Source organism: Mirounga angustirostris, unplaced genomic scaffold, assembly GCF_029215605.1.
Source record: "Mirounga angustirostris isolate CCGP_5_RB_7025 unplaced genomic scaffold, mMirAng1.0.hap1 SCAF_10, whole genome shotgun sequence".
NCBI classification, from domain to species: Eukaryota; Metazoa; Chordata; class Mammalia; order Carnivora; family Phocidae; genus Mirounga; species Mirounga angustirostris.
This window is the reverse complement of record NW_026991718.1, coordinates 122119486-122142970: the sequence shown is the minus strand read 5'-3', so window position 1 is coordinate 122142970 and position 23485 is coordinate 122119486. Positions and strand designations below refer to the sequence as shown.

Here is a 23485-nt window from a genome sequence, read left to right as displayed (position 1 = left end):
TGGCTTGGTGGAATTTTGTAGGACATACAGAAGGTTTTAAATTTTACAGAGTCGAAAGTATTCATCTTTTCCTTTCTGGCTTCTGGACTGCATGACATATTTACAAGAGTTTTTGCTGTGCCAAGATTACAAATACATACAACAATGCTTTCTTCCAGTACTTTGTTATGTTGGTTTTTAAGATTTAAATTCTGGCCTATTTGGAACTTATTTTAGTGATCAAAATAAGGCTCATTATTATTATTTTTTTACTAGAAAGCTGCCGGACACCAAAACACCTTTTCTTCTTTTTTCAAAGACTTTATTTACTTATTTGACAGAGAGAGAGACAGCACAAGCAGGGGGAGCAGCAGGCAGAGGGAGAGTGAGAAGCAAGGCTCCCCGAGGAGGAGGGAGCCTGCCACAGGGGGCTCAACCCCAGGATCCCAGGATCATGACCTGAGCAAAAGGCAGACACTTAACCGACTGGGCCACCCAGGTGCCCCAAACTACCCTTTCAATGCTGATTTGAAAGACCACCTTGATGGGGCACCTGGGTGGCTCAGTTGTTCGTCTGCCTTCAGCTCAGGTCATGATCCCAGGGTCCCAGGATCGAGCCCCGCATCGGGCTCCCTGTTCCTCCCTCTCCCACTCCCACTGCTTGTGTTCCCACTCTCGCTCTGTCAAATAAATAAATAAAATCTTAAAAAAAAAAAACCTTGACTACATAATAAATTCCCATAGGTATCTGTATTTGGATCTATTCTGAATTCCATTACATTCTATCTGCATGTAAGTTCCTGCTCAGTTCCATACTATTTTAATTACAACTTTATGTTATACTATCTGGTGGCGCTGCAGAGCTAACCCTCCTTATTGTCCTTACTTTTTAGAATTTTCCTGCCTAGCCTCACATATTTCTTTTTATTCCAGTTGAAATTTAAAGTCATTTTGTCATCTTTAAAAAAAGGCTCATGATCACAGCGCCACTATCTTTTCACGTTCCAACCATCCGTGTATACGCTTGTCTTCCCAATGTGTATATACAATATTGTATCCAGCTTTTCCCACTTTCCTAAAAGAAAAGTCTTCATGGTTAGGTTAGTGGTTGTACCCTCTCTTGCGTGGTTATGCCATAATGAACCCAACCACCGCCTTCATGGGCATCTTGATTTTGCTATCACAAACACACTGGAATTTACATACTTCTGCTTTTGCCACTATTTTTGCTGTAGGACAAATTCCTAGGAGCACGATTCCTAGGAAAAGGGTTTGAGACTAGATGTTACGAGTCCTCGTCCAATGATCTTTCAAACTCAGCAAGACGACTAAAAATCCGCCCAGTCGCAGGCGATCGGGATTCGAACCCAGTGCGACGTTCGGGATCCGGGCCTATATCCGCGGCCCCAGTTTACTTTACCCCCATGAATCTCGATTTTCCGCAAGACCGGCCCAGAGGCCTCAGGAACAGGCCGCCGAGGCCCTCGCCCGCTCCCAGGTCGCCCCAACGGCCCGGCCGGCTCATCACAGTCGGAGTCCTTCTTACCTGAGGCCCAGTGACCACCATCTTCACCTGACACCGCCCCGCATCCCGCGGCCAGGTATCCAAGGCCTCTTAGCAACGGCGCAGGTGAGGCGGCGCGCCGGGCAGGCGTGCACTGCGGCGTGGACCCACCCCCGGAGCAACGTGATGACGACTGAACGGAAGGCGCCGTCCCACCTTGAGCGTCACGCGGCTGGAGGCCGGGGGCGGGGCTAATAGGGGAAGGTACCATTATGTTGGATGAGGGGGTAAACCCAAAGAGAACGTGAATTAACTTTATGCCAAAGACAAGCCCATCGCGCTTCGTCCTTTAATATCAGTATTCTTAGAGAATACTGTATTCTTAGAGAATAAAAGTATTCTTAGAGACTGATAAAAATGGTAGGACCCTACGGCCCAAACTTCGCTCCACCCTGAGGGAGAAGAGCGAAGGCTTCGGGCGGGACGCGGCGGTAGATGCTCCAGCCTGGACCCCAGGGGCGCGGGTGCAGAGCGGAGGGGCGAAGCGGGGTGGAGCTCGGCGGCTTGGACCCTGCGCGGCGGCGGGGGTGCCCAGAACTCAGATTAGCGGCGCCGTGCACGGTGTGGAAGGGCTTCGGGGTCTTGGGAGCCCAGGAAAGCCTTCCCGGGGGAGGGTGGGCAGGATTAGTGGTGCGAATTGTCACTCGAGATAGTTCTTCCTCGTTGATTAGCCCCGCATCTCTGAGCGCCACCGTGCCAGGCCCGGGATATGGCCGTGAAGCCGCCCTCGGGGCCTCCCCGGATGGGGAGTGAGACCTTGGCCAGATCCTACAAAACAGTGAAAATATAAACGGTATTACTGAGGGAGCTGTGAGGGCCCGGAACTGGTCTGAAAGGCGCCCAGGATGAACAGAGATATGATTGATATTCATTAAGAAGAGTAATATTCACTAAGGCAAGGGCTGGAGAAGGAGCCGCTATGCCAAAGAGGCAAAGCCAGATAGAGGTTGTCCTGCCATCGCCATCAAAATGAAAAGCCAGGCGCCGGTAACCACAAACAGGCCCCCCTTCCCTCCAGGGGAGCGCCCCTTGCCCGCCCTGAGAAAGTGTGGACTGCAATGCCACTTCCTCGCGGGTCCAAACCAGGAGCAGAGACATCCGGCAGTTTGGGTTTACATTTATGTTTGTTACAATCTTCATAGGTACAGAGTAGTACCAGTTTTAGGAGCTTGAAACACGCAACTCGTTGCCTTTACTGTTGCTGCAGAGGTAAAAAGAGAAGAGTATGAGAATTCTCTTGATGGGGATGCTGTAATTTGGTGCAAAATTAATAAAGATGGAAGTGATGTGTTCCCATTGGAGAGGGTGTAGGCTGTGCCACTTGAGGGTTTGGACAGGTCTGGAGTTCCTTCTGCCTGATGTACGGTCAGTGTTCGTAGAAAACCAAGTTCAATTCCCGGCTGTGCCTTGTACCAGCTGGGTGACCTTGGGCAGGTTGCTTAATCTCTCTGAATGTTCCTTATCTGTAAAGTGAGGTCATTAATTTCTAAATGCCGGTTTATTGCGAGAATTGTTTTTGTTTCTTTGTTTTTTATTTATTTGACAGGGAGCACAAGCAGGGGGAGCAGCGGAAGGAGAGGGAGAAGCAGGCTCCCCACTGAGCAAGGAGCCGGATGCGGGACTCGATCCCAGGACCCTGAGATCATGACCTGAGCCGAAGGCAGACGCTTAACCAACTGAGCCACCCAGGTGCCCCTATTGTGAGGATTGTTGATAATGCAGAACGTGCTCAATAAACATAGACGAAGCATGATCAGTTCAATATTATAGTTCTTCTTCATTTTTATTTTCTATCTTGGTGAAAATTTTGTGACTTTACCGTCTTAGACCACATGGAAGCATTATGTGTTTCACAACCCATAGCAGGTTGTGTACTTTTGACAGTACTCTCCTGTTACCTGACAACTACACTCTCGCTTTTGGCTTTGGGAAGTTGGGAGAATGTGGGCCTCTCCATCATGTTCCACATTTGTCAGTTAACAGTTGCTGTTATGATGGAAACCAAATCAGGGTGTTTCTTTCCAAGTCTCAGCACATGTCATAGGGTAACAGTAACTTTTCCTGACCCAGCTTGGATCTCCAGTAGGTCAATGTTAGTGTCATTGGTGTGTCTTCCATGGTCTTCCAGCGTCATCCCCCCGTTATTCCTGGGGCACGGAGCTGAGCAGAAATAAAAAGGAAGAGAAAGAGTGGGGTTAGGAGGAAAAGGCAATAAAATCGCCAGCACACACTGATGTTAAAGTTCTCTCCTTGTCCACAAGCCAAAAAGCCAATAAGCCCACCCTGAAGTAGCTGATGAACCACAGGTTTGTGAAAAAAAGACCACTTTGCCACTGAAATAAGGCAATATGATCCATCCTACTCGGTTTTGTGGGTACTGTTACCACAGTTACCACATGAAAGCTTCTAGTCCCTTCCTTGAGTCAAAATCTGGCACAGGTGCATCCGTGGGCCACATGCCTGGCCCTCGCAGCACAGGAGGCTGGGAAAGTCAGTATCTAGCATTTTCAGCTACTGTAAGTAGAGGTAATTACTCCCCTTCATCAGGGCTCACGAGCTAGGAGATTGCCCAGACATAGGAAAGGGTTCAGGTGTCAGGCAGGCAAACCTAATAACAATGTCCAGTACCACCCACAACAACAACAAAAAGATACCATCAACAGAGGAAAATTAGAGCATGTTGAGTAATAGCCTATAGGCTTATTACATCTCTGTCATTTTACACATGGAGATAAAAATCCAAACACCAAGAGGTTCTTTGGTAGAGAGATGCTGGTTGCCTACCCCACATTTCCCCCTTCTCCCTTAGTATGAGAGCCTGTGTTTTTAGGGGTAATAATGTGCCCAGCTAATAAACCACATATCCTAGCCTCCATCACAGGTAAGAGTGGATGGCTAATGAGCAGAAGCCATTGGTGGGGGCTTCTGGGGAAGCTCTGTCAAGGTGCTATTTTGCTCTTCCCTCCTTGCCTCCTTTTTCCTTGCCCAGGACACAGAAGCAGTGACCCAGCTGCAGCAACCACTCCGTGGCAATGAGGCAAATCCTAATATTGAAAGCCAATCGCCGAGGATGGCAGAGCAGAAATGCAGAAAGCCTCTGAGTATCTGAAGACCTGTCCAACCAGCCTTGGACCACCTAACAACATTCTTCCTTTATGTGCTGGAAAAATATACGTAACCTTATTTAAGCCATTGTTACTTTGAGTCTCTGTTACTAGAAGCAGAAGGTAAGGAAGGTAATTCCTGAGGGATACCAGCTGTCTTCAGTGGCTACACAAGTGCTTCTCTTCTAGTAGTCCAAGATGGTCTCATCCTCTGGTGCATAGGAAAATCCCAGGAATGCACTCGAGGCCCCAGAACTACTGGCCACAGTGTCGGGAGTGCAGCCAATGGACTTTGAAACAGCTTCCTGGGTGAACTCGGGGTCAAAGTGTTTCAAGTCAGCAGGTCCTGCCTGTGAATAGAAACCAATGGTGAGATAGGAACACGGCGGGCAGAGCTGCCAAAGGAACCCACAAGCCCTGAGAGGGATGTTAGGCCTCCCCTCTGAGGGCCTCGTGGACACCCACCTTTACCTGTCACTTACGTATGTGTATGCATTAGTCATCTTATTCCACGTGGCCCACTAACCACATATCAATTCCTCTAACCTCCTGGCACCCTGCCTGCGCCACACCAACCCTCTGACAAGTCTAGTCAATATACACTTACTGAATGCCTACCAGGCACTGTTCATGGCACTGGAAATACAGGAGAACAAAATAGAGTGGGCCCCTGCTTTCATGGAGCCTATACTATGCAGAGGGTAGGAGGACTGATAATGAGCATGTACAGAAATAGATAGTCTGGGGTGTTGATAGGCCTTATGAAGAAGACTGATAATGAGCATGTACACAAATAGACAAAAAGACAATCTGGGGTGTTGATAGGCCTTATGAAGAAGACCAAATAAGGTCATATGATAGCAGAGTGACTGGCTGGCTTTTGCTATCTTGGAGAAAGACCTGTGTATCACCTTTAATGGTCATAAGTCCTCCATCCGCCATCCAGAGGTGGAGTCTAGCTCTCCATACCTTTAATATGGTATGGGTTTAATACGGGTTAGCCATGTGACTTGTTTGGGACAATGGCACGTTACCGGATGTGAAGCAAGCCAAGGCTTGAGAAACACACATTGGGAGTTGTTCTCTCCTGCTGCACTTGGAACCCTGGGCCACCATGAGAACAAGCCCAGGCAAGCCTGTTAGAGTAGGAGAGGCCTCAGAAGGAGAATCCAGTTGCCCCAGCTGCTGGCCAACTGCCTGGCATTTGAGTGAGGCAGTTCTAGATCCCAGACATGAGAGAGCGCAGCAGAGACCAGCTGGCCTGGCACCGGCCAAAAAAACTCACCCAGCCAACCCACAGAATTGGAGTGAAATACAAAATTGTTTTAAGCCACCTCGTTTGGGGGGTGGCTTGTTAGGCAGCATGAGCTAAATGAATCAGCCTCTTTGTGAGGAAGGCACAGTCTCTGGAGAATACTAGGCCCCCCGGGTTTTCTGAAGTGAGCAGGTGAGCAAGTGGAAAGGTCTGCATATCCGCTTGAGTATGCAAGCCTCAGGTTGTAGAACCAAAAACACCAAGGTTTCCAACTTCTCAAAAAGGCCACAGGGCACAGTGGTCCCAGCTCAGGGACCAGCGTTCCAAGACCAGAGTGTAGATCCTGGCCCTGGCTCTTGTTAGCTGTGTGGTCCTAGACAAGACAGATGTTTTCTGTTTTTTACAAATGATATCAATGCTAAAGATACTTATTCAAGGTCTCACAGTGGTAGGTGACAGAACCAGGAATCCACTCCCAGTATGTCTTACTTTAAAGTCCATTCATTGCATCCTATTACCTCCCTGTCTAGCATTTTTTTATTATTAAAGATTTTATTTATTTATTTGACAGAGAGAGACACAGCGAGAGAGGGAACACAAGCAGGGGGAGTGGGAGAGGGAGAAGCAGGCTTCCCGCGGAGCAGGGAGCCCGATGCGGGGCTCGATCCCAGGACCCTGGGATCATGACCCGAGCCGAAGGCAGACGCTTAACGACTGAGCCACCCAGGCACCCACCTGTCTAGCATTTTTTATATTATTCTCTCTCCAGGGTCTTTTACACCCCCAGATAAAGAAACTTTTCAGCTACCTGGACTGAGTGTATCCTATCTGACAACTGTTGTCAAGACTCTGGTGCTCAAAGAGACATTCATGCACAGGTAATTCACGAAAGGCGAGGTGTAAATAGCAAACATTGGCAATGTTGAGGTGTGCAGAGTACACGGATGGAAGCAGCTTGACACTGCTGAACTCTTCGCAGGTGGCTGAGTAAACCTCCAATGTCTGCTTCAAATGGGGCTCCTTTCATGCATACTACCACCGCTAATTAATATTAGCGCTAATTAACAGCACTAATTAAACACTAGCCACCTTGACTATAAAAGAAATTAAAACAATATGAGATGCCATGTTTTACTTAACAAATTTGCAAAGCTAAAAACAGAAACAACTGCATGGGGCGCCTGGGCGGCTCAGTCGTTAAGCGTCTGCCTTCGGCTCAGGTCATGATCCCGGGGTCCTGGGATCGAGCCCCGCATTGGGCTCCCTGCTCCGTGGGAAGCCTGCTTCTCCCTCTCCCACTCCTCCTGCTTGTGTTCCCTCTCTGGCTATCTCTCTCTGTGTCAGATAAATAAATAAAATCTTTAAAAAAATAAAAACAGTAACAACTGCACCCGTTGCAGAGAGGAAGATGACAATTCTCCAGCCAATCCTGTTGACAGGAAGTGGATTTTACTCCCCACTGCACAGTTAAGGCAGTGGGAATCAAGAGCCTAGGGAGTGCCTGGCTGGCTCAGTTGGGGAGAGCAAGCAACTCTTGACCTCAGGGTCTTGAGTTCAAGCCCCACACTGGGTGTAGAGATCACCTAAAATTTAAAAAAAAAAAGAAAAAACCTAAAAATGTTCACATTCTTTTGACCTGGTAATTCCCCACCTGGAATCCATCTTAGGAAATAATCAACCCAAGGCAAAGATACACACTTAAAGGTGTTCATTGGTACTTTTATGATAAAAAAAAAGAATGATAAATAACCTAAAGTTCACCATTAGGAGCATGGTTGAATAAATTATATCACCAACAGAGGGCTGAAATATTATGTAGCCATTTAAAATGATACTTAGAAAGTTTTATATGATTTGGGGGAAATAATGAGCTTGTTTCTAGCAAGAAAAGAAAGGTAAGGGGAGAAGATATCTGTATGTATAAAGTATGACCTATGTAAAAACACACAGAAAGACAGGAAGGAATATGCCAGCAGCAGTTTCTCTTGGGCAGCGAGATAATAAGCTTTTCCTCCCTGCTGCTTTAAACTCTTGTTTTACACACCTTCTATAATGAATACATGTCGTTTTTATTATCAGGAGAAAAAAACTTTTACAGGGCTTATCAGGAGAAAAAAACTTTTACAGGGCTTGGTTCTGTCTGGATGTGCTATGTGACAGAGAAGGGTTTATTTACTTATTGTTTTATTTTTTTTAAAGATTTTATTTATTGGGTGCCTGGGTGGCTCAGTAGTTAAGCGTCTGCCTTTGGCTCAGGTCATGATCCCAGGGTCCTGGGATTGAGCCCTGCATCGGGCTCCCTGCTCGGTGGGGAGCCTGCTTCTCCCTCTCCCACTCCCCCTGCTGTGTTCCCTCTCTCACTGTGTCTCACAGAGAGAGTGAGAGAGACAGAAAGCACGAGCAGGGGGAGCAGCGGGCAGAGGGAGAGGGAGAAGCAGGCTCCCCGCTGAGCAGGGAGCCCCATGTGGGGCTTGATCCCAGAACCCTGGGATCATGACTTGAGCTGAAGGCAGATGCCCAACTGACTGAGCCACCCAGGCGCCCCTATTTACTTATTTTTTTAAGACTTTATTTTTAAGTAATCTCTACACCCAACATGGGACTCGAACCTTCAACTCTGAGATCAAGAGTCACAATGTCCACTGACTGAGCCAGCCAGGAGCCCCCAGAGGGTGCTTTAAACAGTGTAAAGGGCTCTCCAATGAAGGTTATTGGTGCTGAGAATGAAGGGGGGTGGGCAGCGTGGCTCATCACACAGAGCTGGACCGGCAGTCAGGACTTCTGGGGTCTAGACCCTGTTTTGCCTCTAACCTACCGTGTGGCCTTGGGCCCTTGCTTTTCCCACCTATAGAAAGAGAGTCGGCCCGGATCCCCTCCAAGCTCCCACCAGCCCCCGAAATCCAGAATCTGGGAACACAGTGACTTCTTACCACATTTGGATTGAAGGGTGGAGTCAGCCTCTTGTGGTACAAGTCATCCCAGTTTATGGGGCTGAAGAATACATGGCTCTTTATCTCAAGCTGCAGGAAGAAGGTGCTGATCACAAGTAGCCCTCCCCAAAGCACTCCTCCCCACCCCACCCCCACCTCCCATGTCTGGGAGCTCTAAATCTATTGGCAACTGGCTGTCAAGCCCTAAAACCTTTACTGGGAAAGTAACTCATACTTCCAGCTGGTTTCCTGGGACAAAGGGCTGTTCTGCAGCCAGGTCTCTTCCCTTCACCACACCTAGAACCCAAACCCTTCTCCCCCATAGTATTCATTTATTCCTCAACCATTTACCGAGCGCCTACTCTATGCCAGCACCATGGGACGCTGTGGTGGTATGTCAGTGAACAAGAGTGCAGAACTTGCCTTTGGGGTTCCCAGAGGATCTTGCCACCCCACCCACCTGCCTCAGTGCATCTTGATTCTTCTAGAATGCAAACCAGAAAAATAGACCACATCAGCTCAGTAAGGAAGGTGAAGGAAGTAAAGCCTCAAGAAAAGCTGCAGGCTCCTGGAGGCCCAGAACTTAGGACTCAGCCCTGGGCCTCATTCACTACTTCTTTCCTCATCTAAGCCAATGTCAGCATCAAGCTCCTCCTGTCCCAGTGGGACCCTCTCTATCTGTGTTTCGCAAGGAATGATTCTCCAGATCCCTACATCGTAACCACTCCCCACCTCATGCCCTGCACGCCTCTTAAAAAGCCAGATCCGAAATATCTTGAGTACCCAAGAAACAGATAACAATGGTTGCCTTTAAACTAAGGAACTGGGTGACTAGAGGGACTTTATCTTCATATCCTTTGAGTTTTGATCTATGGGAATGTATACCTTATTTGAAAAATCATACATATTTTTTAAGATGCAAATTTCCACTTAGAAGAAGGGCACCAGTCTTCATAAAAGTCCCCTTCTTGGGTGCCTGGGTGGCTCAGTCGGTTAAGCATCTGCCTTCGGCTCAGGTCATGATCCCAGGGTCCTGGGAGGGAGTCCCACATCGGGCTCCCTGCTCCGCACAGAGCCTGCTTCTCCCTCTGCCTCTGCCTTTCTCTGTCTCTCATGAATAAATAAATAAAAAATAAATAAAATAAAAGTCCCCTTCTTTAAGCTGGCCAGGGATGGGTAGGCAAATGCCCTAAATGTTGTTACACTTCATGGTATCCAGCATGTGTGGCTATGGGTACCAACACTTAGCACTGGCCTAAGTGCTTTGCATAAATTAATTCACGTGATCTTTATAGCAGCTGTGAGCTAGGTTATTATTGCAGATGGAGAACCTGAAGCTTACATAGAGAAGTTATGCAATTTGCCCAAGGTCCTGCAACCAGAAAGGACTAGGAAGGTGGAGGAGGGATCTGAACCCAGGTAGTCTGTCCATGCATCACAACCACTCTGCTAGAAGAGAAAGCAAACTTCCAGGGAGAAAAGCACTGTGGTCTTCCTTTTATAAATTCAAATTATCTTTTGTTGAATAGAGAATGTAAGATTATTTTTCGAGTACTACTTTAATAAAAAAGAAACCATGAACTCATTACAGGAATCGAGAGTGAATTACTCATCTCTATATCCTGAATGCCCAGCCTGGCACTGGCAAAAACCAAGTCCAGTCCTCTCTCTGAACAGAAACCAGAGGAATTTCTTAAAACTGAAATTGAGTCTTGCCATACCCCTGCTCAAAACCCACCAAAGTGGACCACGCTTCTTGTTCCTGCCACAGGACCTTTGCATATGCTGTGCCCTGTGTTGTCACCTCCTCAGAGCGGACCTCCCTCACCATGCTAGTGTAAATCCACTCCCTCCCATTATTGTCTGTCTTGGCTCGTTGTTCATTTATTTCCTGGTACTTGTCACACTCTGCAATAATTATATACCATAATGTTTGTTTGCTGTCTGCCCTCCCCCGATCAACTTAATAAGGGCAGAGACCCAGGCCCATTGAATCGCTAGAACCTAACTCAATGCCTGGCACATAGTAGGTGCTCAGTAAACATTGGTTGAATAAAAGAACTGGACTGAAGGAAGCAATTAAGCAGTAGCAGCTGTGAATTGCCAAACGAAGGAGTTCGCAATGCCTGGTTTTGGAGGGCAGCTGGATGCACATCACTGTGCTTCTAAGCTGCTTCTGCAGGAAGCTGAGCGCCCCCATCAGGGACCGGTGCTCGCTAGCAGTTCACCTACAAAGTCTGATTTGGAGCCCAGCCGCTGCCTCTGGTCCTTGTGGAGAAGGCCGTGCAGGAGGTCGCAGGCAGCCACAGTCTGGCCCCCGGGGATCTGTAGTGGCTGGTACAGAATGTTCTCATACATCTGGGTCATGTCTTGGCTGTAGAATGGTGGCTGATGAGAGAGAGAGAGAGAGAGAGAGAAGCTGGAGGTTCATCCACGCTAAAGTGGGGAAAGGTCTCAGGGAGACTTAGAGCAAAGCCAGGTAATGGAAGGATTCAGCCAGACTGTGTCTTGTGCAGTGGGTCATGCCGCAGACTGGAGAGAGACAGAGACCTCGGCTTCCAGCACGGAGGAGAGGACTGCTGGGAAGGCTGAGAGGGGGCCTCCCGGGAGCACCCCCTCTCCCAGCTCTCTCAACCCAGCTTGGGCACCAACTCTGCACTTTGCAAAGTGAACCCTTTCCCCCTCATCATTCCAGCCCAGCCGCACAGCCATCTTTGAAGACGGGTAGTAATTTGTTGGATAAGACAAGGCTCAGAGAGATTAAGCCACAGGGCCAGGAAGAGAGCCAGGCCCCACTCCGTGCCCAGAGCCCACTCTTTCCTGAGGCTCTTCATCCTGCCTCCTCCGCTGGCTCTTCCTCTTCCTGACTCCCCACAGCCCGTTCTTTCATATCCCGCACGCTCTGTTGGCGAAGCCAGCCCAGAGCAACACCTCTGCTGGGGTAAGTCTACACAACGCCTATGCTGAGCAGGCAGCCTAGGACTGGCCCCAGGGCTGGTTCCACAAACTACCAGCACTGAGACCTTTCTGGACTTCAGTTTCCCTCTCGGTAAATAAGAACAACTCCGTTTCCTATAGTGGCAGTCCTCCAAAGGCTGTTTCTAGGTGCTAAGGGAGTAACATGCAGGACGGTGTGTTGTAAAGTGCTGAACTAATGCTATTAAAGAAACATGCATAATCCTGACATCATCTCTTCGAGGTTGGAGTAGAGAGATGGCTCATTCAGTTCCTTGAGGAGCCTGAGGAGGCCACACAAGGGAGAGATCCACCCCCATCTCTTCCCAGAGCCACATGTCCCTTGCAGATGGTTATACCCCACTCACCAGGCCTTGCAGCATCTCGTAGAGAACTGCCCCCAAGCACCACCAGTCCACTGCCCGATCATAAGGCTCTTTACGAAGCACTTCTGGAGCTAAGTACTGTTGAGGAGAAATACACGTATATGAAAGATACTCGGCCTCAGTCTCCCCAGTTGTAAGCAGGGCACTTAGAAGAAAAGATCACCAGGGGTTGATCCTGCTGTGATATTCACTTGGCTGTGCATATGTTCAATCAGCATCCCTTTGCCAAAGGCCAACTCTGTGCGTGACCCTTTGCCAACGTGCTGGAGACATAGGGGAGATCAGGCAGGACTGCCCTGTATAGTTGTGTAAGTGGGGCACCATACAGAAGTACCAGCCAAAAGGATATAGGGAGATGTAAGCCTGGCTGTGATTAACTCACCAAGCCATAATGCTAGTATAGGGCTATATCTGGCAACTTGATTAATGTTTAATAGAGTAACTTTTTCTAATTAATGTGCCCAAGGGAGTGCCTTTATCTAATTTGCACAAAAGCATCCAATTGGTGTCCTGGGAACAGGAAAGCCCTGTGAGTACTCACAGTGCACTGGGGAGACTAATGGTGAAGTGTAAGTAAACGTGGCCCATACTTGTCCTGGAAACCTCAGTGGCAGAGAGATGGGTAGAAATCAGGAAAGAGGTGGTGACGCGTGAGCTCATATTGACAGATGAATGCATGCCACAGAGCTGTGCCTTCCAACAAGAAGAGGACCCGAGGCAGAGCTGTGCTTTCTGCCAAACCCAAGGGCTTGGTGACCCCTTAGCCTGGCGTCTCTGCCACTAAGGAAAGGGGTCTCAGCAACCGATGGAGCCATTTTGAGAGACTGTGTGAGTGTGGGAGGGGCAGGAAGTCACCCAGACCTGAGTCCATGTAGGACTCATTTAACCTCCCAGAACCCTGATTTCCTCCTCCATAAAATGGGGTTGCAGGATCCCTCCCTGGGAGCTGTTTTAAGGCTCTGTGCTAATCTAGGTGTAATATGATATGTGTGTAGGCCTTGAACAATGGGAGCAACCATGGGTACTCTTGTCTGTGCTTCCGGGCAACACAACAGTGGCAGAGTTATGGAAGAGATGGCGTGTTGGGGCCCCATGTCTCCTACACAATCCAGGGTGTCCTATGCCCTGCTCCTCACCCTGGCAATGTCCAAGGAAGGGATGGCTGGGGTGTCAGGCTCTGGGAGACCAGCTCTGTCCAGGGGACACCCTGCCATATGCAAACACAGACAATGGCTCTTGCTCAGAGAGATCAGCAGTCCATCAGCTGCCCCAAAACCAAATGGAGGAGGCCCAGCTGAGATATGAGATATAGATTTTCTAGCAGAGAACAATAGAGCAGCTAATGTCCTGTCCCATTTCAGATCAGGAGGAGCTTCCCTGTCCGACAGCCTCTGCCTCCCAGCCCCCACCCAGATATCTGTCAACTGGGAACCCCTTTGGGTCCAAGGTCCAAGGGTCAACACTGGTGGGAGTCCAGGGAAGGGTTTTCACCACAAGGCTCCAGGGAGGCCTTGGCAGGACACATAGACATGAATGAATTACTGCTGAGGCCCACAGATTTTAGCCCCCCAGGCTCTTGGCAGCTGGAAGAGGGGAGTAGACCAGCATTTTACATTTGCAAGCTCTGATCTTAACTGTCAGGCCAAGCCCTCCTGTCGCACATGGACTTCACCCTGTAGGGCAGGCTGTCCAATATGGCAGCCACTCATCACACTGCTACCAAACACTTGAAAGGAGATTGATCTCATTTCAAAGACTTAGTTAGAAAAAAAAGAATAAACTATCTCAACAATTTTATATTGATTGTATGTTGAAAGGACAATATTTTGTGTTTATTGGGTCAATTAAAATATATTACTAAGATGAATTCCACCTGTTTCTTTTTCTTTTTACTTTTTAAATGTGGCTACTGGGAAACTTTACATTGAGTGTATGGTTTGCATGGCTATTTCTATTTCTTTTTTTTTTTTTTTAAGATTTTATTTATTTATTTGACAGAGAGAGAGGGACAGCGAGAGAGGGAACATAAGCAGGGGGAGTGGGAGAGGAAGAAGCAGGCCTCCCGCCGAGCAGGGAGCCCAATGCGGGGCTCGATCCCAGGACCCTGGGATCATGACCCAAGCCGAAGGCAGACGCCCAACGACTGAGCCACCCAGGCGCCCCGGCTATTTCTATTTCTATAGGACTGCATTGCTGCAGAGCTTCCCTAGCAGCCCACAGAGCTGGTGCCATTACACGGACGAGGAAAGCAAGGCAGAGAGCACAGCCAGCTCAGGGCAAGGGCTTGGGTGACAGGAGTGAGCCTCCCCCACCCCGGTGTAATCTGTTGGCTCTAAGCAGGAGTTGAAGCTCAACCACTCATGGCCTGGCCTCTGACCTCTCCTACAAGGTTTGGCTTACCTCAGGGGTGCCACAGAATGTGGATGTGGTCTCTTCAGGCTCTACCCCTTCCTTGCAGAGGCCAAAATCCGTCAGCACCACGTGTCCCTGAAGAGGAGGTGGGTGGGTGGTCTAAGCTAAAGGTATGGTCAGGCCTAACCCCAAAGCCCAGATGCTTCACCCCAGGGCAGCAGCTGCGGAGTCAGCTATAGGCTCTGGCCCAGGCTATGGGCTCTACTTAGAGACCCAGAGCTCCTAGACTGGATGCCAGGAGCAGTACAAGGGGCAAGCTGGGGGGATAGCATTGCACTGTCTGCCCCCACCCCAGCTTATCACAGACTTAGACCCATGCCCTACAACACGGCAGCTCCAGGAATGTCCTTGCTGAAGGGGACTGGTGGTGGCAGCTCCCTTGACAGAGGGCTGGCGTCTCAGAAAGGAACCATATCTTGGGGCAGCTGGGCAGGTGGGTGGCTGGTGGAGGTCATGGAGTGAGTGGATACTGGGGGGCTCTGCTTAGATCCCCCCTTTAGGAGCTGTCATGCTCACCCCCCCCCCACTTCTGGGACATTGCCCTCACCCAAAGTTACGCCCCTCCCCAGGGGCAATCCACACCCAGTGACTGGTCGATGCAGGGGCACAAAAGCCCAGCCTCCCTGCCTCAATTCGGAATGGGTCTAAAGAGTCGCCCCAGCTTGGGCCCTCCCCACCCCTGTAAGATCAGCCAAGGCCTCCTCAACTGCAACCACAATGCAGGTGGGCTTCCTCCTCTGCCCAATCCTGCCTCCCCACCCCCTTAAAACTGGATTTCTTAAGAGCATTCCCCAATAACCATCTGCACTCAACGCTCCATCTGTTTCCAGGGGACCCAGTCTAAGACATGGAAAGACTACAAAGTCCAAGAGCCTCTACCTGGCTCCACCCCTACCCCCCACAGACCTCGTACACACACACACACACACGTATGTGCACACATAGTCGAATGCATCCCTACCCACTTGCATGCAGGTACAATGCTTGCACACACACATAAGCACACAGCACACGTGTGCAGCTATGTGCGCCCCCGCGCACGCACACACACACACACGCGCGCGCGTGCACGCACACCAACCTCGCAGTCCAAGAGAATGTTCTCTGGTTTCAGGTCCCTGCAGAAAACAAGAGAAACGAGCACCATGAGGTCTCACTTAGTGAGGAGAGCCGGGAGCCCGGGGTCCTGGCAGGAGGACTATTCCTGGAGGCTCACAGAGATGTGGACGGAGAGCCCAAGGAGAATGGGCACTTGATTCCAGAAAGGAAGCTCCTACTCTACTCCCACTGCTGCGCTGTCCTCCTCGGACAAAGGGCCAAGTTCCCCAGGACCTAGGGGTCCACACAAGCCCTGGCATTTGTGGGGAGGGGCCAGGCCTGGCTGAGCCACAGGCGGGCCTCACCTGTAAATGATGTTGAGGGAGTGCAGGTAGCCAATGGCGCTGGCCACCTCGGCGGCGTAGAACCGGGCCCGGGGCTCCAGGAACCGGCGTTCCCGCTGCAGGTGGAAGAAGAGCTGGAAGGGGAGGAGGTGTGAGAGAGGGTCTCCGGGTGGGGGGCTGCAGCTGCTAGAGTGCAGGGTGCGGGGCAACTGGCCGAGTCATCTGCTCTCTGAGCTGCGATGTACTCAGATGGAAACGGGCATTCTTGGGGCACCTGGGGGGCTCCGTCGGGTAAGCATCTGATCTGACTCTTGATCTCAGCTCACACCTTGATCTCAGAGTTGTGAGGAGTGCAAGCCCCATGTTGGGCTCTGCGCTAGGCATGGAGCCTACTTAAAAAAAGGGGGGGGCATGCTGGCCCCCACCATACAGAGCAGTCGCGGGTGTCCAAAGTGTCAGCAGGAGAGGTTAATTCACATGGACTGAGCAGCTACCGGGTTCCAGGCTTGAAGCCAGACCCTTTCACATCTCTTACCTCATTTAATTCTCATGACTACCTTTAAAGTATCAAATACGATGCCAGTTTCACCTAAGAGGAAACTGGGAGGGGTCGGGTGACTTGCCCAAGGCCATGTAGCTCATAACTGGCAGAGCGGCCAATGGCCCTGGGTCATTCAAAGATGTGTTTTTCCTCCCCCCGGGGCAATAAGATGCTCAGAGCTGTCAAACTGAGCCCAGCCTAGGTCTGCCTGTGAGCCAATTGCTTTGGTCTGTATTGCTGGCCTTGGAGAGGCCTTTACCTCTACCAGGGGACTGTGCTTCTGGGTCACCCAGTGGCCTTGGGTCTCTGTTTACCCCAGGGACCAATCACCCCCACCCAGTGGCCTGTGGTATAAAAAAGGGGCATTGGAAATCTTGACCGCAGAGCTCCACTAACTCTGGCCTTACCCAGGTGTGCTGAAGTGAGTCTGGGCAGCCTTGCGTGCGGGCAGTCAAGAAATGCTGTGGCCGGGAGCCAAACAGACTTGCATTCAAATCCTGGCTCTGTCAGGGACAAGCTGGGCGGCCTTGAGCAAGGGAGTTACCTCCCGAGCCTGAGTTTTTCAGCTACAAAGTGGGTCTGTTGTGAGGATGAGGGGAGATCATTCCAGAATCTGGTCCACACCGGGCACGTAAGAGCCCAGCCCAGGGAAGCCTCCCTAGGGTCCACCCACCTCTCCCCCGTTGACATAGTCGAGCACGAAGTAGAGCTTCTCAGCCGTCTGGAAGGAGGAGCGTAAGCCCACCAGGAAGGGGTGCTGTACATTCTTCAGCAGGACACTGCGCTCCGCCATGATGTGGTTCTGCTGTGGAGTCAGAGGCAGGGGTCCATGTCACAACCCGCCACAGCCCCTTGTACCCTGGCACAGCCCATGTGGCCTCACTCACTCCTGGGGCTGCCCTGCCCAGGACCTTCTCATGCCCCTGCTCAAATACCCACTGTGGCTCCTTAGTGCCCTCAGAGCCTAGCAGGCAGGATTCTGAATGGTCAGCCTCATCCCCAGCCTCATAGGTGCCCCTCCAGCCCCCGGGTCAGAGACCTCTGTCCCCCTCCCCTGGGGTGATAAGGTAAGCGGACGTGATTACTGCATAAAAGGAGCCACACTCATGCTTTTGTTCATGCTGTTTTTCCTGCCTGCGCACCCCACATTCGAGGCCAGCTGCCAGGCCACCTCCCCTATGTGCTATGTGCCCTCACGATGTCCTTGTTAACATTAATTCCCTCGCCTGAGTCCTCTGATTGATAGTCAATCCTCTCTCAGGGCCTGCTCCATGCCCCCTCAGGGGGCTGGATTAAAGAGACTCAAGTCAGCTGAAGAATCCACAACTCCGGGACGGCTGTGGCTTGAGGGGCCTTTGGAGAGTATAAAGTAAGCCTCCAACACCTCATGTCTAGGGAGGCTGGCAGTTAGACAGGGCAGAGGGCTTGTCAGCCATGGAGCCCTGAATTTCCCAGGGGAAGGTGGAGGGCTGGGACGGCGTCCTCCCAAAAGCCCTGTGGGTGAGCCAGTTGGCCCAGCTTCCTTGAGAAGGGTCAGCACCCTCAGCACCACCTGGGCCTATGTCTGCTATGACCGCAGCCGCGCCCAGCCCCATGGGTCCTTCAGAGCTGGGACCCATCTCAGGAAACCACCCTAGGCTGGGAAATGCCTGAGCACAAGTTCTGGTACCTCTTTCTTCTTTAAGATGGACTTTTTCTGCAGCACCTTCACTGCATAGAACATCCCGTCAGACTTGTGCTTGGCCAGCAGGACCTGAGCAGAAGCACAAACGCAAGGCCCCATGGGGGCCGACTCCTCTGAACTTCGGATTTCTCCATCAGCCCCTGGCTCTGGCCCCGAGTCCGTGATTCTGCAGGTTCTGAGCTCCCGCTTTGCACATGCAAGCAACAGGCAGAGGGTGGAGGAGGCCAGGGAAGGGAAGACCCAGGCCTCCCAACCTCACTGTGTCACTCACCTTCCCGTAGCTCCCTTTGCCAATGACTTTCAGGAAGTCAAAGTCAGTGGGCCTGGCACTGGGGGGTGGGGAAGAGCACAGGTCAGCATTTGTGAACTTGGGAAACCTGGCTCCTGAGATCAAATCCAGGCTTCTCTTTAACTTGGAAGCTGGGGAATAGAGGGAGCTTTCCAAGAGCCAAGCCTCCTCACCACTGAAGCATGCCATGTTCTCCCAGCCAAGAGGGCATGGAGGACTGGCCCCTGCCCCTGGGGATCCACAGTCGAGTAACCAACAGGCAAGTTGGGGAGAAAACCAGACACAACTGCATAGAAGGCAAGAGATCTGGCCCCCCAGACCTGAGAAGGGCCTGAAGGATGGGGAATTGCTAACAATGCAGACTTTAGGGTGCATTTGAGGCATGTGACTCAGCATGGGCAAAGGCTGGGGAATTAGTGGGAGATAAAGCTGGGGGACGGTCCTGGGTCCCAGGTGGCAGAGGGTCTTGATGGTAGACCAGAGAACTTGGATCTGATTCTCAAGAAGAGGGGAGCCGGGTATGAGAGGAGTCAGGTATGAGGGGAGCCAGGGAGGAAAGTTGCTCGAGAGACCAGAACTCACTTTGGGTTGGCTGAAGGTCCCAGGTTGATATTCCCATTGGCCCTTGAGGGCTAAAGACATTTACAGAAAAGTCAGTAAGATCAGCAGTGACTGTGTGTTAGGATCCTCAGCACAGCACCCCACTTTCCCTTGGCCTAGGCCCTGCTCCCTTTTCTACTAGCCTGCCTGCTTCCTCCTTCCTTCTTTCCACTTGTCTACCAACCCACCCAACCATCCACCATCTCATCTGCTTCTCCTAACACCCCATTTTCTTCTTGAAGCTCTTGCCCACCTCTGTGCCCTGTTTACCCTGCAAACGGCCCACTTCCGTGAGCTCACAGTGACCCCTGTCTGCCCCCCCAGTCCTGCTCCAGGTGGGCCCATCAGGCTGGCCTGAGCTTCCACGGATTTCCCCTGTGGAGGAAGTGAGCCCCCTAGTGGTGGGCGGGGGAACCAAGACCCACTCACCTGAGGACTAGGGGTCCCAGCCCCGCTAGAGTCCATTCTCTAAGCAGCAATCAGGTGGGCTCTGGGGACACAAGAGGGACCAGGCATGAGACAGCTGTTTTTGGGGAAGGAGTGTCATCTGTCTAGGGCTTTAGGCACTGCTGCGCTCTCCACTCCTCCCCAACCCTGTGCACCTGCCACAGTCTGAGCATCTCCCACACAAGGCCAATGACCCCAGCAAGGGACAAGAACTGATGTACCCTGGACCCAGCTTCTCTAATCAGATATCTCAAGAGAGCCAGGGGGAATGGCCAAGGGTAACCCTGCCAGGCTGGATCTTTTCAAGGGTTGGGGACTGCCAGTACGGCAAGATCCCTGTGAGCCAGGGCAGCTCTGAAAGTCTAGGATGGCCAGGGCTGGAGGGCTGGGCTCCCCAGGCTCCCAGACAGGCATATGCAACCCTGAATTCCTGTGGACAGCCCTGAGCTGGGATCTGTGTTGTGTTGACTATTATCTCCCTGCCACATGGACTTCTAATTAATGCCCCTAGAATGGCAGCTGCCCTGGGGGCCTTGGAGAGAAGACCCACGCCTGGCTAGTGTCTGTCTGAAGAGTGTGACCAGCTGGTCTATGCAGCCAGGAGCACAGTGTCTTTCCTGCTCCCTGCCTGCAGGGTGAAGGAGGTTGGTGTGTCCGGGCCCTGGCTCAGGATGCCCACGGCACACCCCTGCTTGGAAGGCCAAGGCTAAGACCTGAGATCTCCCCCTAAGAACTCAGTTGCTCACGGAGGCTGCAGGTACTGGACATCCCAGGACCACAGCCTTGACCCGCTGGGGGACCTGGGCTGCAGCCTAGCCCCTCTGGATAAAAACCACCCGTCTTTACAAGGGAGGATCCTAGAGCAACCACCCCCATGGCCTTCTTGGGTGCAGACAAAGTGACCCCAGGGGAAAGGAGGGAATCCCCTAGCCCAGGCTGTTCCAAAAGGCCCAGCCCTGTGGGGCCCTGAGAGCACGAGCTGCAGAGCTGCCTGATTGGAAGTGTAGCCCGGCTTCAGCCAGCGCCCTGGGGTCCGTGCCCCCCCCCCCCCCGAGGGCCCACAATGCTGCCACACCTGCTCCTGGGCTGACCCAGTGGGCCCCTTGGCTGGGCCTTGGCCTCTCTGGCCCCACGTACCTGCGCAGCCCGAGGAGAGGCCACTGAAAGAGCCAGCAGTTGGAGCCGGAGGACAGGCCGTGGACAAGAGAGCCTCCCTCTGTTCTCCCAACAAGGGCCGAAGTGTTAGTGCCTGGCGCCGGCCCGGCCCCAGCGCCCAGCGCAGAACTGCCAGCAGCAGCCGCACGGGGGCTGTTGATGTCACGTGGGATCCAGCGGCGCTTAAGATGGGACCAGAGACCTCGGTTCCCTCGGGGACATCGCCACCCCCTGGGGGGTGGGGGGAAAGGGGTGCGCAACAGCTGCAGGAATGCCCTGCTCACGCCTGGGGCTTGTTCGAATGTGTGCCAGCGTGTGGCTCAGGCTGCATGCGTGTGCGTGTGTGCGTGTGTGTGTGTGTGCGTGTGCAGGGGGCTTGTCTAGAAGACATGCTCCCTGGGGCCTACCCAGGCCTGGTGTAGATAGATCATCATAAAGGTTCCAGCGAACTCATCCACGGCAGCTGAGAGCACTTTGCCTTCCAAGAATCTGCAGGTATTTCAGGGCACAGGTGTCTGGCCCAGTCCAGCCAGCCGTGGCCTTTGACTGCTGAGCACCTGGCCCTTCTTTGCTGGCTGCTCCAGGGCCCTGGTCCACTGTCTCCAGGCCAGGACTGGTTGGCCCACAGCTCCAGCTGTGTAACTGGCAGGAATTGGCGTCCTGACCAGCACCCTGGCTCATGAAGGCCTGGCTGCGTGGTGTAATACTTAGGTACTCACGGGGTCCCTTCCTCTCCCCAGGAGCTTGTGAGGGGTGTTCTAGGGGAATGAAAGAGTTGACAGGGCCTGACACAGCCCCTGCCTTTCTGGAACTTTCTGTGTGGCTACCGTATGCCACACTTAGACCTCTGCAATTCACCACAGTGGAGGGATCCATGGGGCCAGGGCTAAGAAGGTTGCCCAGGGAGGGACCTGAGCCCACTGGCCTCGGGGGTTCTCTCTGGGCTCTGAAGAGCAGAGGACCAGGGGGTGCCAGCAAAGAAAACCCAAGTGAACAATATCAGAACCTTCCCTCTTTAAACAAAACAGAAATGTTGAACCAATACACAGATGGGCAGGATGTCATGTTGACAAAACACATACCCACAATAAGGACATTTCTTTTCAATAACAAGACCCTGATAGGGCCTTTATTCAGCAGCACTGTTTAGAACAGGAGAATAATGGTAACAATAATCATAACTGAAGTGCCCCGCTCAGAGCACCCGCTGGCTGTGGCACCCCCTCTCTTGACCTGACATCCCTTTTCAGGTACGGTTCCCCTTCTCTGTCCCCCATTTCAGTTAAACTCCTTGAAAGAGTTGTCTGGATTCAGTTTCTACTCCTCCTTTTCTCTCTCGAACCCATTCCAAAGAGGCTTGAACCCCAGCCCTCCACCGAGACCCTGGGCCCGTGATTCCCATGTTCCAGAGCCAGTGATGAGTTCCTCAGCCCCAGCTCGCCCAGCTTCTCAAGAGGATTGGGCACACCTGGTCTTCCCACTTGGCTTCTGGAGCTCCTGGTTTTCCTTCCATCTCACCAACTGCTCTTTCTCCATCCCTTCTGCTGGATCTGCCTCCTCTTTTGCCACTCAACGGTGGTCTGCCCCAGGGTTCAGTCCTCAGACATCTATCTACACTTGTTCCTGAGTCGATCACAGTGGGTTCATGGCTATAAGTACCAGCTCTACTCGACAATTCCCAAACCTGTCTCCCTAGTTCTGACTCTCTCCTGCACTAAATCTGGGCTTATATATCTAACTGCGCCCTGAGCGGTTCACTAGTTGGTTTCCTGGAAGCACCTCACTCATAACACGTCCAAAACACGAGTCCTGCCTCACTTTCCTTCCACTCCGCCCCAGCCTGCTCCTCCCTCAGTCTTCCGTCTACCACCTGCTCTAAGATTCAAGCTAGCAACTCGGAATTCAATCTAAAAACATGGCACCTTCAGCCGCCTCCAGTCCACCATGAAATCCCATGGGGGGGTTTCTACCTTCACACTGAATCCAGAGAGCCATGTCCCTACCTGAGCCACTGTCACCACTTGCATGGATTATCCCAATAGCTGCCCTACCGTCTCCTGATTGTTAGTTTTACCCTCTACAGTGTTTCTCCACCCAAAGCCAGAGTGCCACTTTTCAACCGGAAGTCGGACCACCTGACCTGGCTGCTCAAAAACTCCGGTCGCTTCCCATCCCACCTAGGATTAAAATCTACCACGGTCTTCGAGATTCCGTGTGACCTGGCTCCTGTCACCGTCTCCACCTTGGTCCCCATGCTCTCCCTCTCACCATGCTCCAGCCCCTCTGGCTTTCTTGCTGTTGCTCAGACACACCGAGTGCCCTCTGGCCTCCGTTCCCTGGCACTTCCTTTCCCCTCTGCCTAGAATGCTCTTCCCCCAGACTCCGGCATGGCTGGCTTCCAGGAACATCACAGAGGTCTCTGCTCAAATGTCCCCTCTCAGAGAGGCCTTTTCTGGTTATGAGTGACTGATTTTCCTGGTTTGTCTGGGACGGAGGGTTTCGGGGGATGTGAGACTGTGAGGGCTAAAGCTAGAATAGTCCTGGGGCAAAGCAGGATGGCTGGTCACTGTATAGCACCGCTCCTGCCCGCCCCCTATCCACTTTTTCTGCTTTGTGTCTTACTTTCTAACACATACCACTCTGACACCTTATCATCAACTCTTTACTTTGTCTTGAACTAGAACATTGGCTCCACGAGGGCAAAGATTTTCTTGTTCTCTGTTGAATCCCCAGCACCTAGATAAGGACCTGGAATACGATTGGGGCTCAGTACATATTTGACTAATGAATCAGGAATGAGCT

General features: G+C 51.7%; 2 protein-coding genes and 1 long non-coding RNA gene across 5 annotated transcripts in view; 1 reads left to right on the top strand and 2 right to left on the bottom strand.

Annotated features, from left to right (window-relative positions):
• The window catches only part of IFT52 (intraflagellar transport 52), a 33510-nt gene extending 31829 nt beyond the window's left edge, over window positions 1-1681 (bottom strand). For all 3 annotated transcript variants that reach the window (XM_045885788.3, XM_064573203.1, XM_064573202.1), the window contains exon 1: window positions 1526-1681. In XM_045885788.3, coding sequence (XP_045741744.1) covers window positions 1526-1546 — 21 coding nt within the window. In that variant the 5' untranslated portion in view covers window positions 1547-1681. The remainder of the gene's footprint in view (window positions 1-1525) is intronic.
• A 113-nt stretch (window positions 1682-1794) lies between these two features.
• LOC129046142 (uncharacterized) lies at window positions 1795-3305 on the top strand. Its single transcript, XR_008506934.2, has 2 exons — window positions 1795-2104; window positions 3090-3305. It is a non-coding gene; the product is annotated as an uncharacterized LOC129046142 (long non-coding RNA).
• A 1527-nt stretch (window positions 3306-4832) lies between these two features.
• On the bottom strand, window positions 4833-19546 carry SGK2 (serum/glucocorticoid regulated kinase 2). The gene is made up of 12 exons (XM_045883870.2): window positions 19511-19546; window positions 19064-19113; window positions 18464-18521; window positions 18178-18261; window positions 17182-17313; window positions 15989-16101; window positions 15667-15703; window positions 14574-14660; window positions 12156-12251; window positions 11065-11220; window positions 8833-8922; window positions 4833-4997 (listed from the first exon to the last, which is right to left on the bottom strand). Exons 1-12 carry the CDS (start codon window positions 19544-19546, stop codon window positions 4833-4835), a joined length of 1104 nt encoding a protein of 367 aa, XP_045739826.1.
• Window positions 19547-23485: the final 3939 nt, after the last annotated feature.

Excerpts from the sequence above, each read along its gene's own strand:
- SGK2 (XM_045883870.2), bottom strand. The coding sequence starts at position 19,546 with ATGGACTCTAGCGGGGCTGGGACCCCTAGTCCTCAG. Across the intron at positions 12,252-14,573 it reads CATTCTGTGGCACCCCTGAG|TACTTAGCTCCAGAAGTGCT; the intron begins GTAAGCCAAACC and ends TCTCCTCAACAG. Across the intron at positions 8,923-11,064 it reads TGGGCTCCAAATCAGACTTT|CTTGAGATAAAGAGCCATGT; the intron begins GTAGGTGAACTG and ends TTCTTCCTGCAG.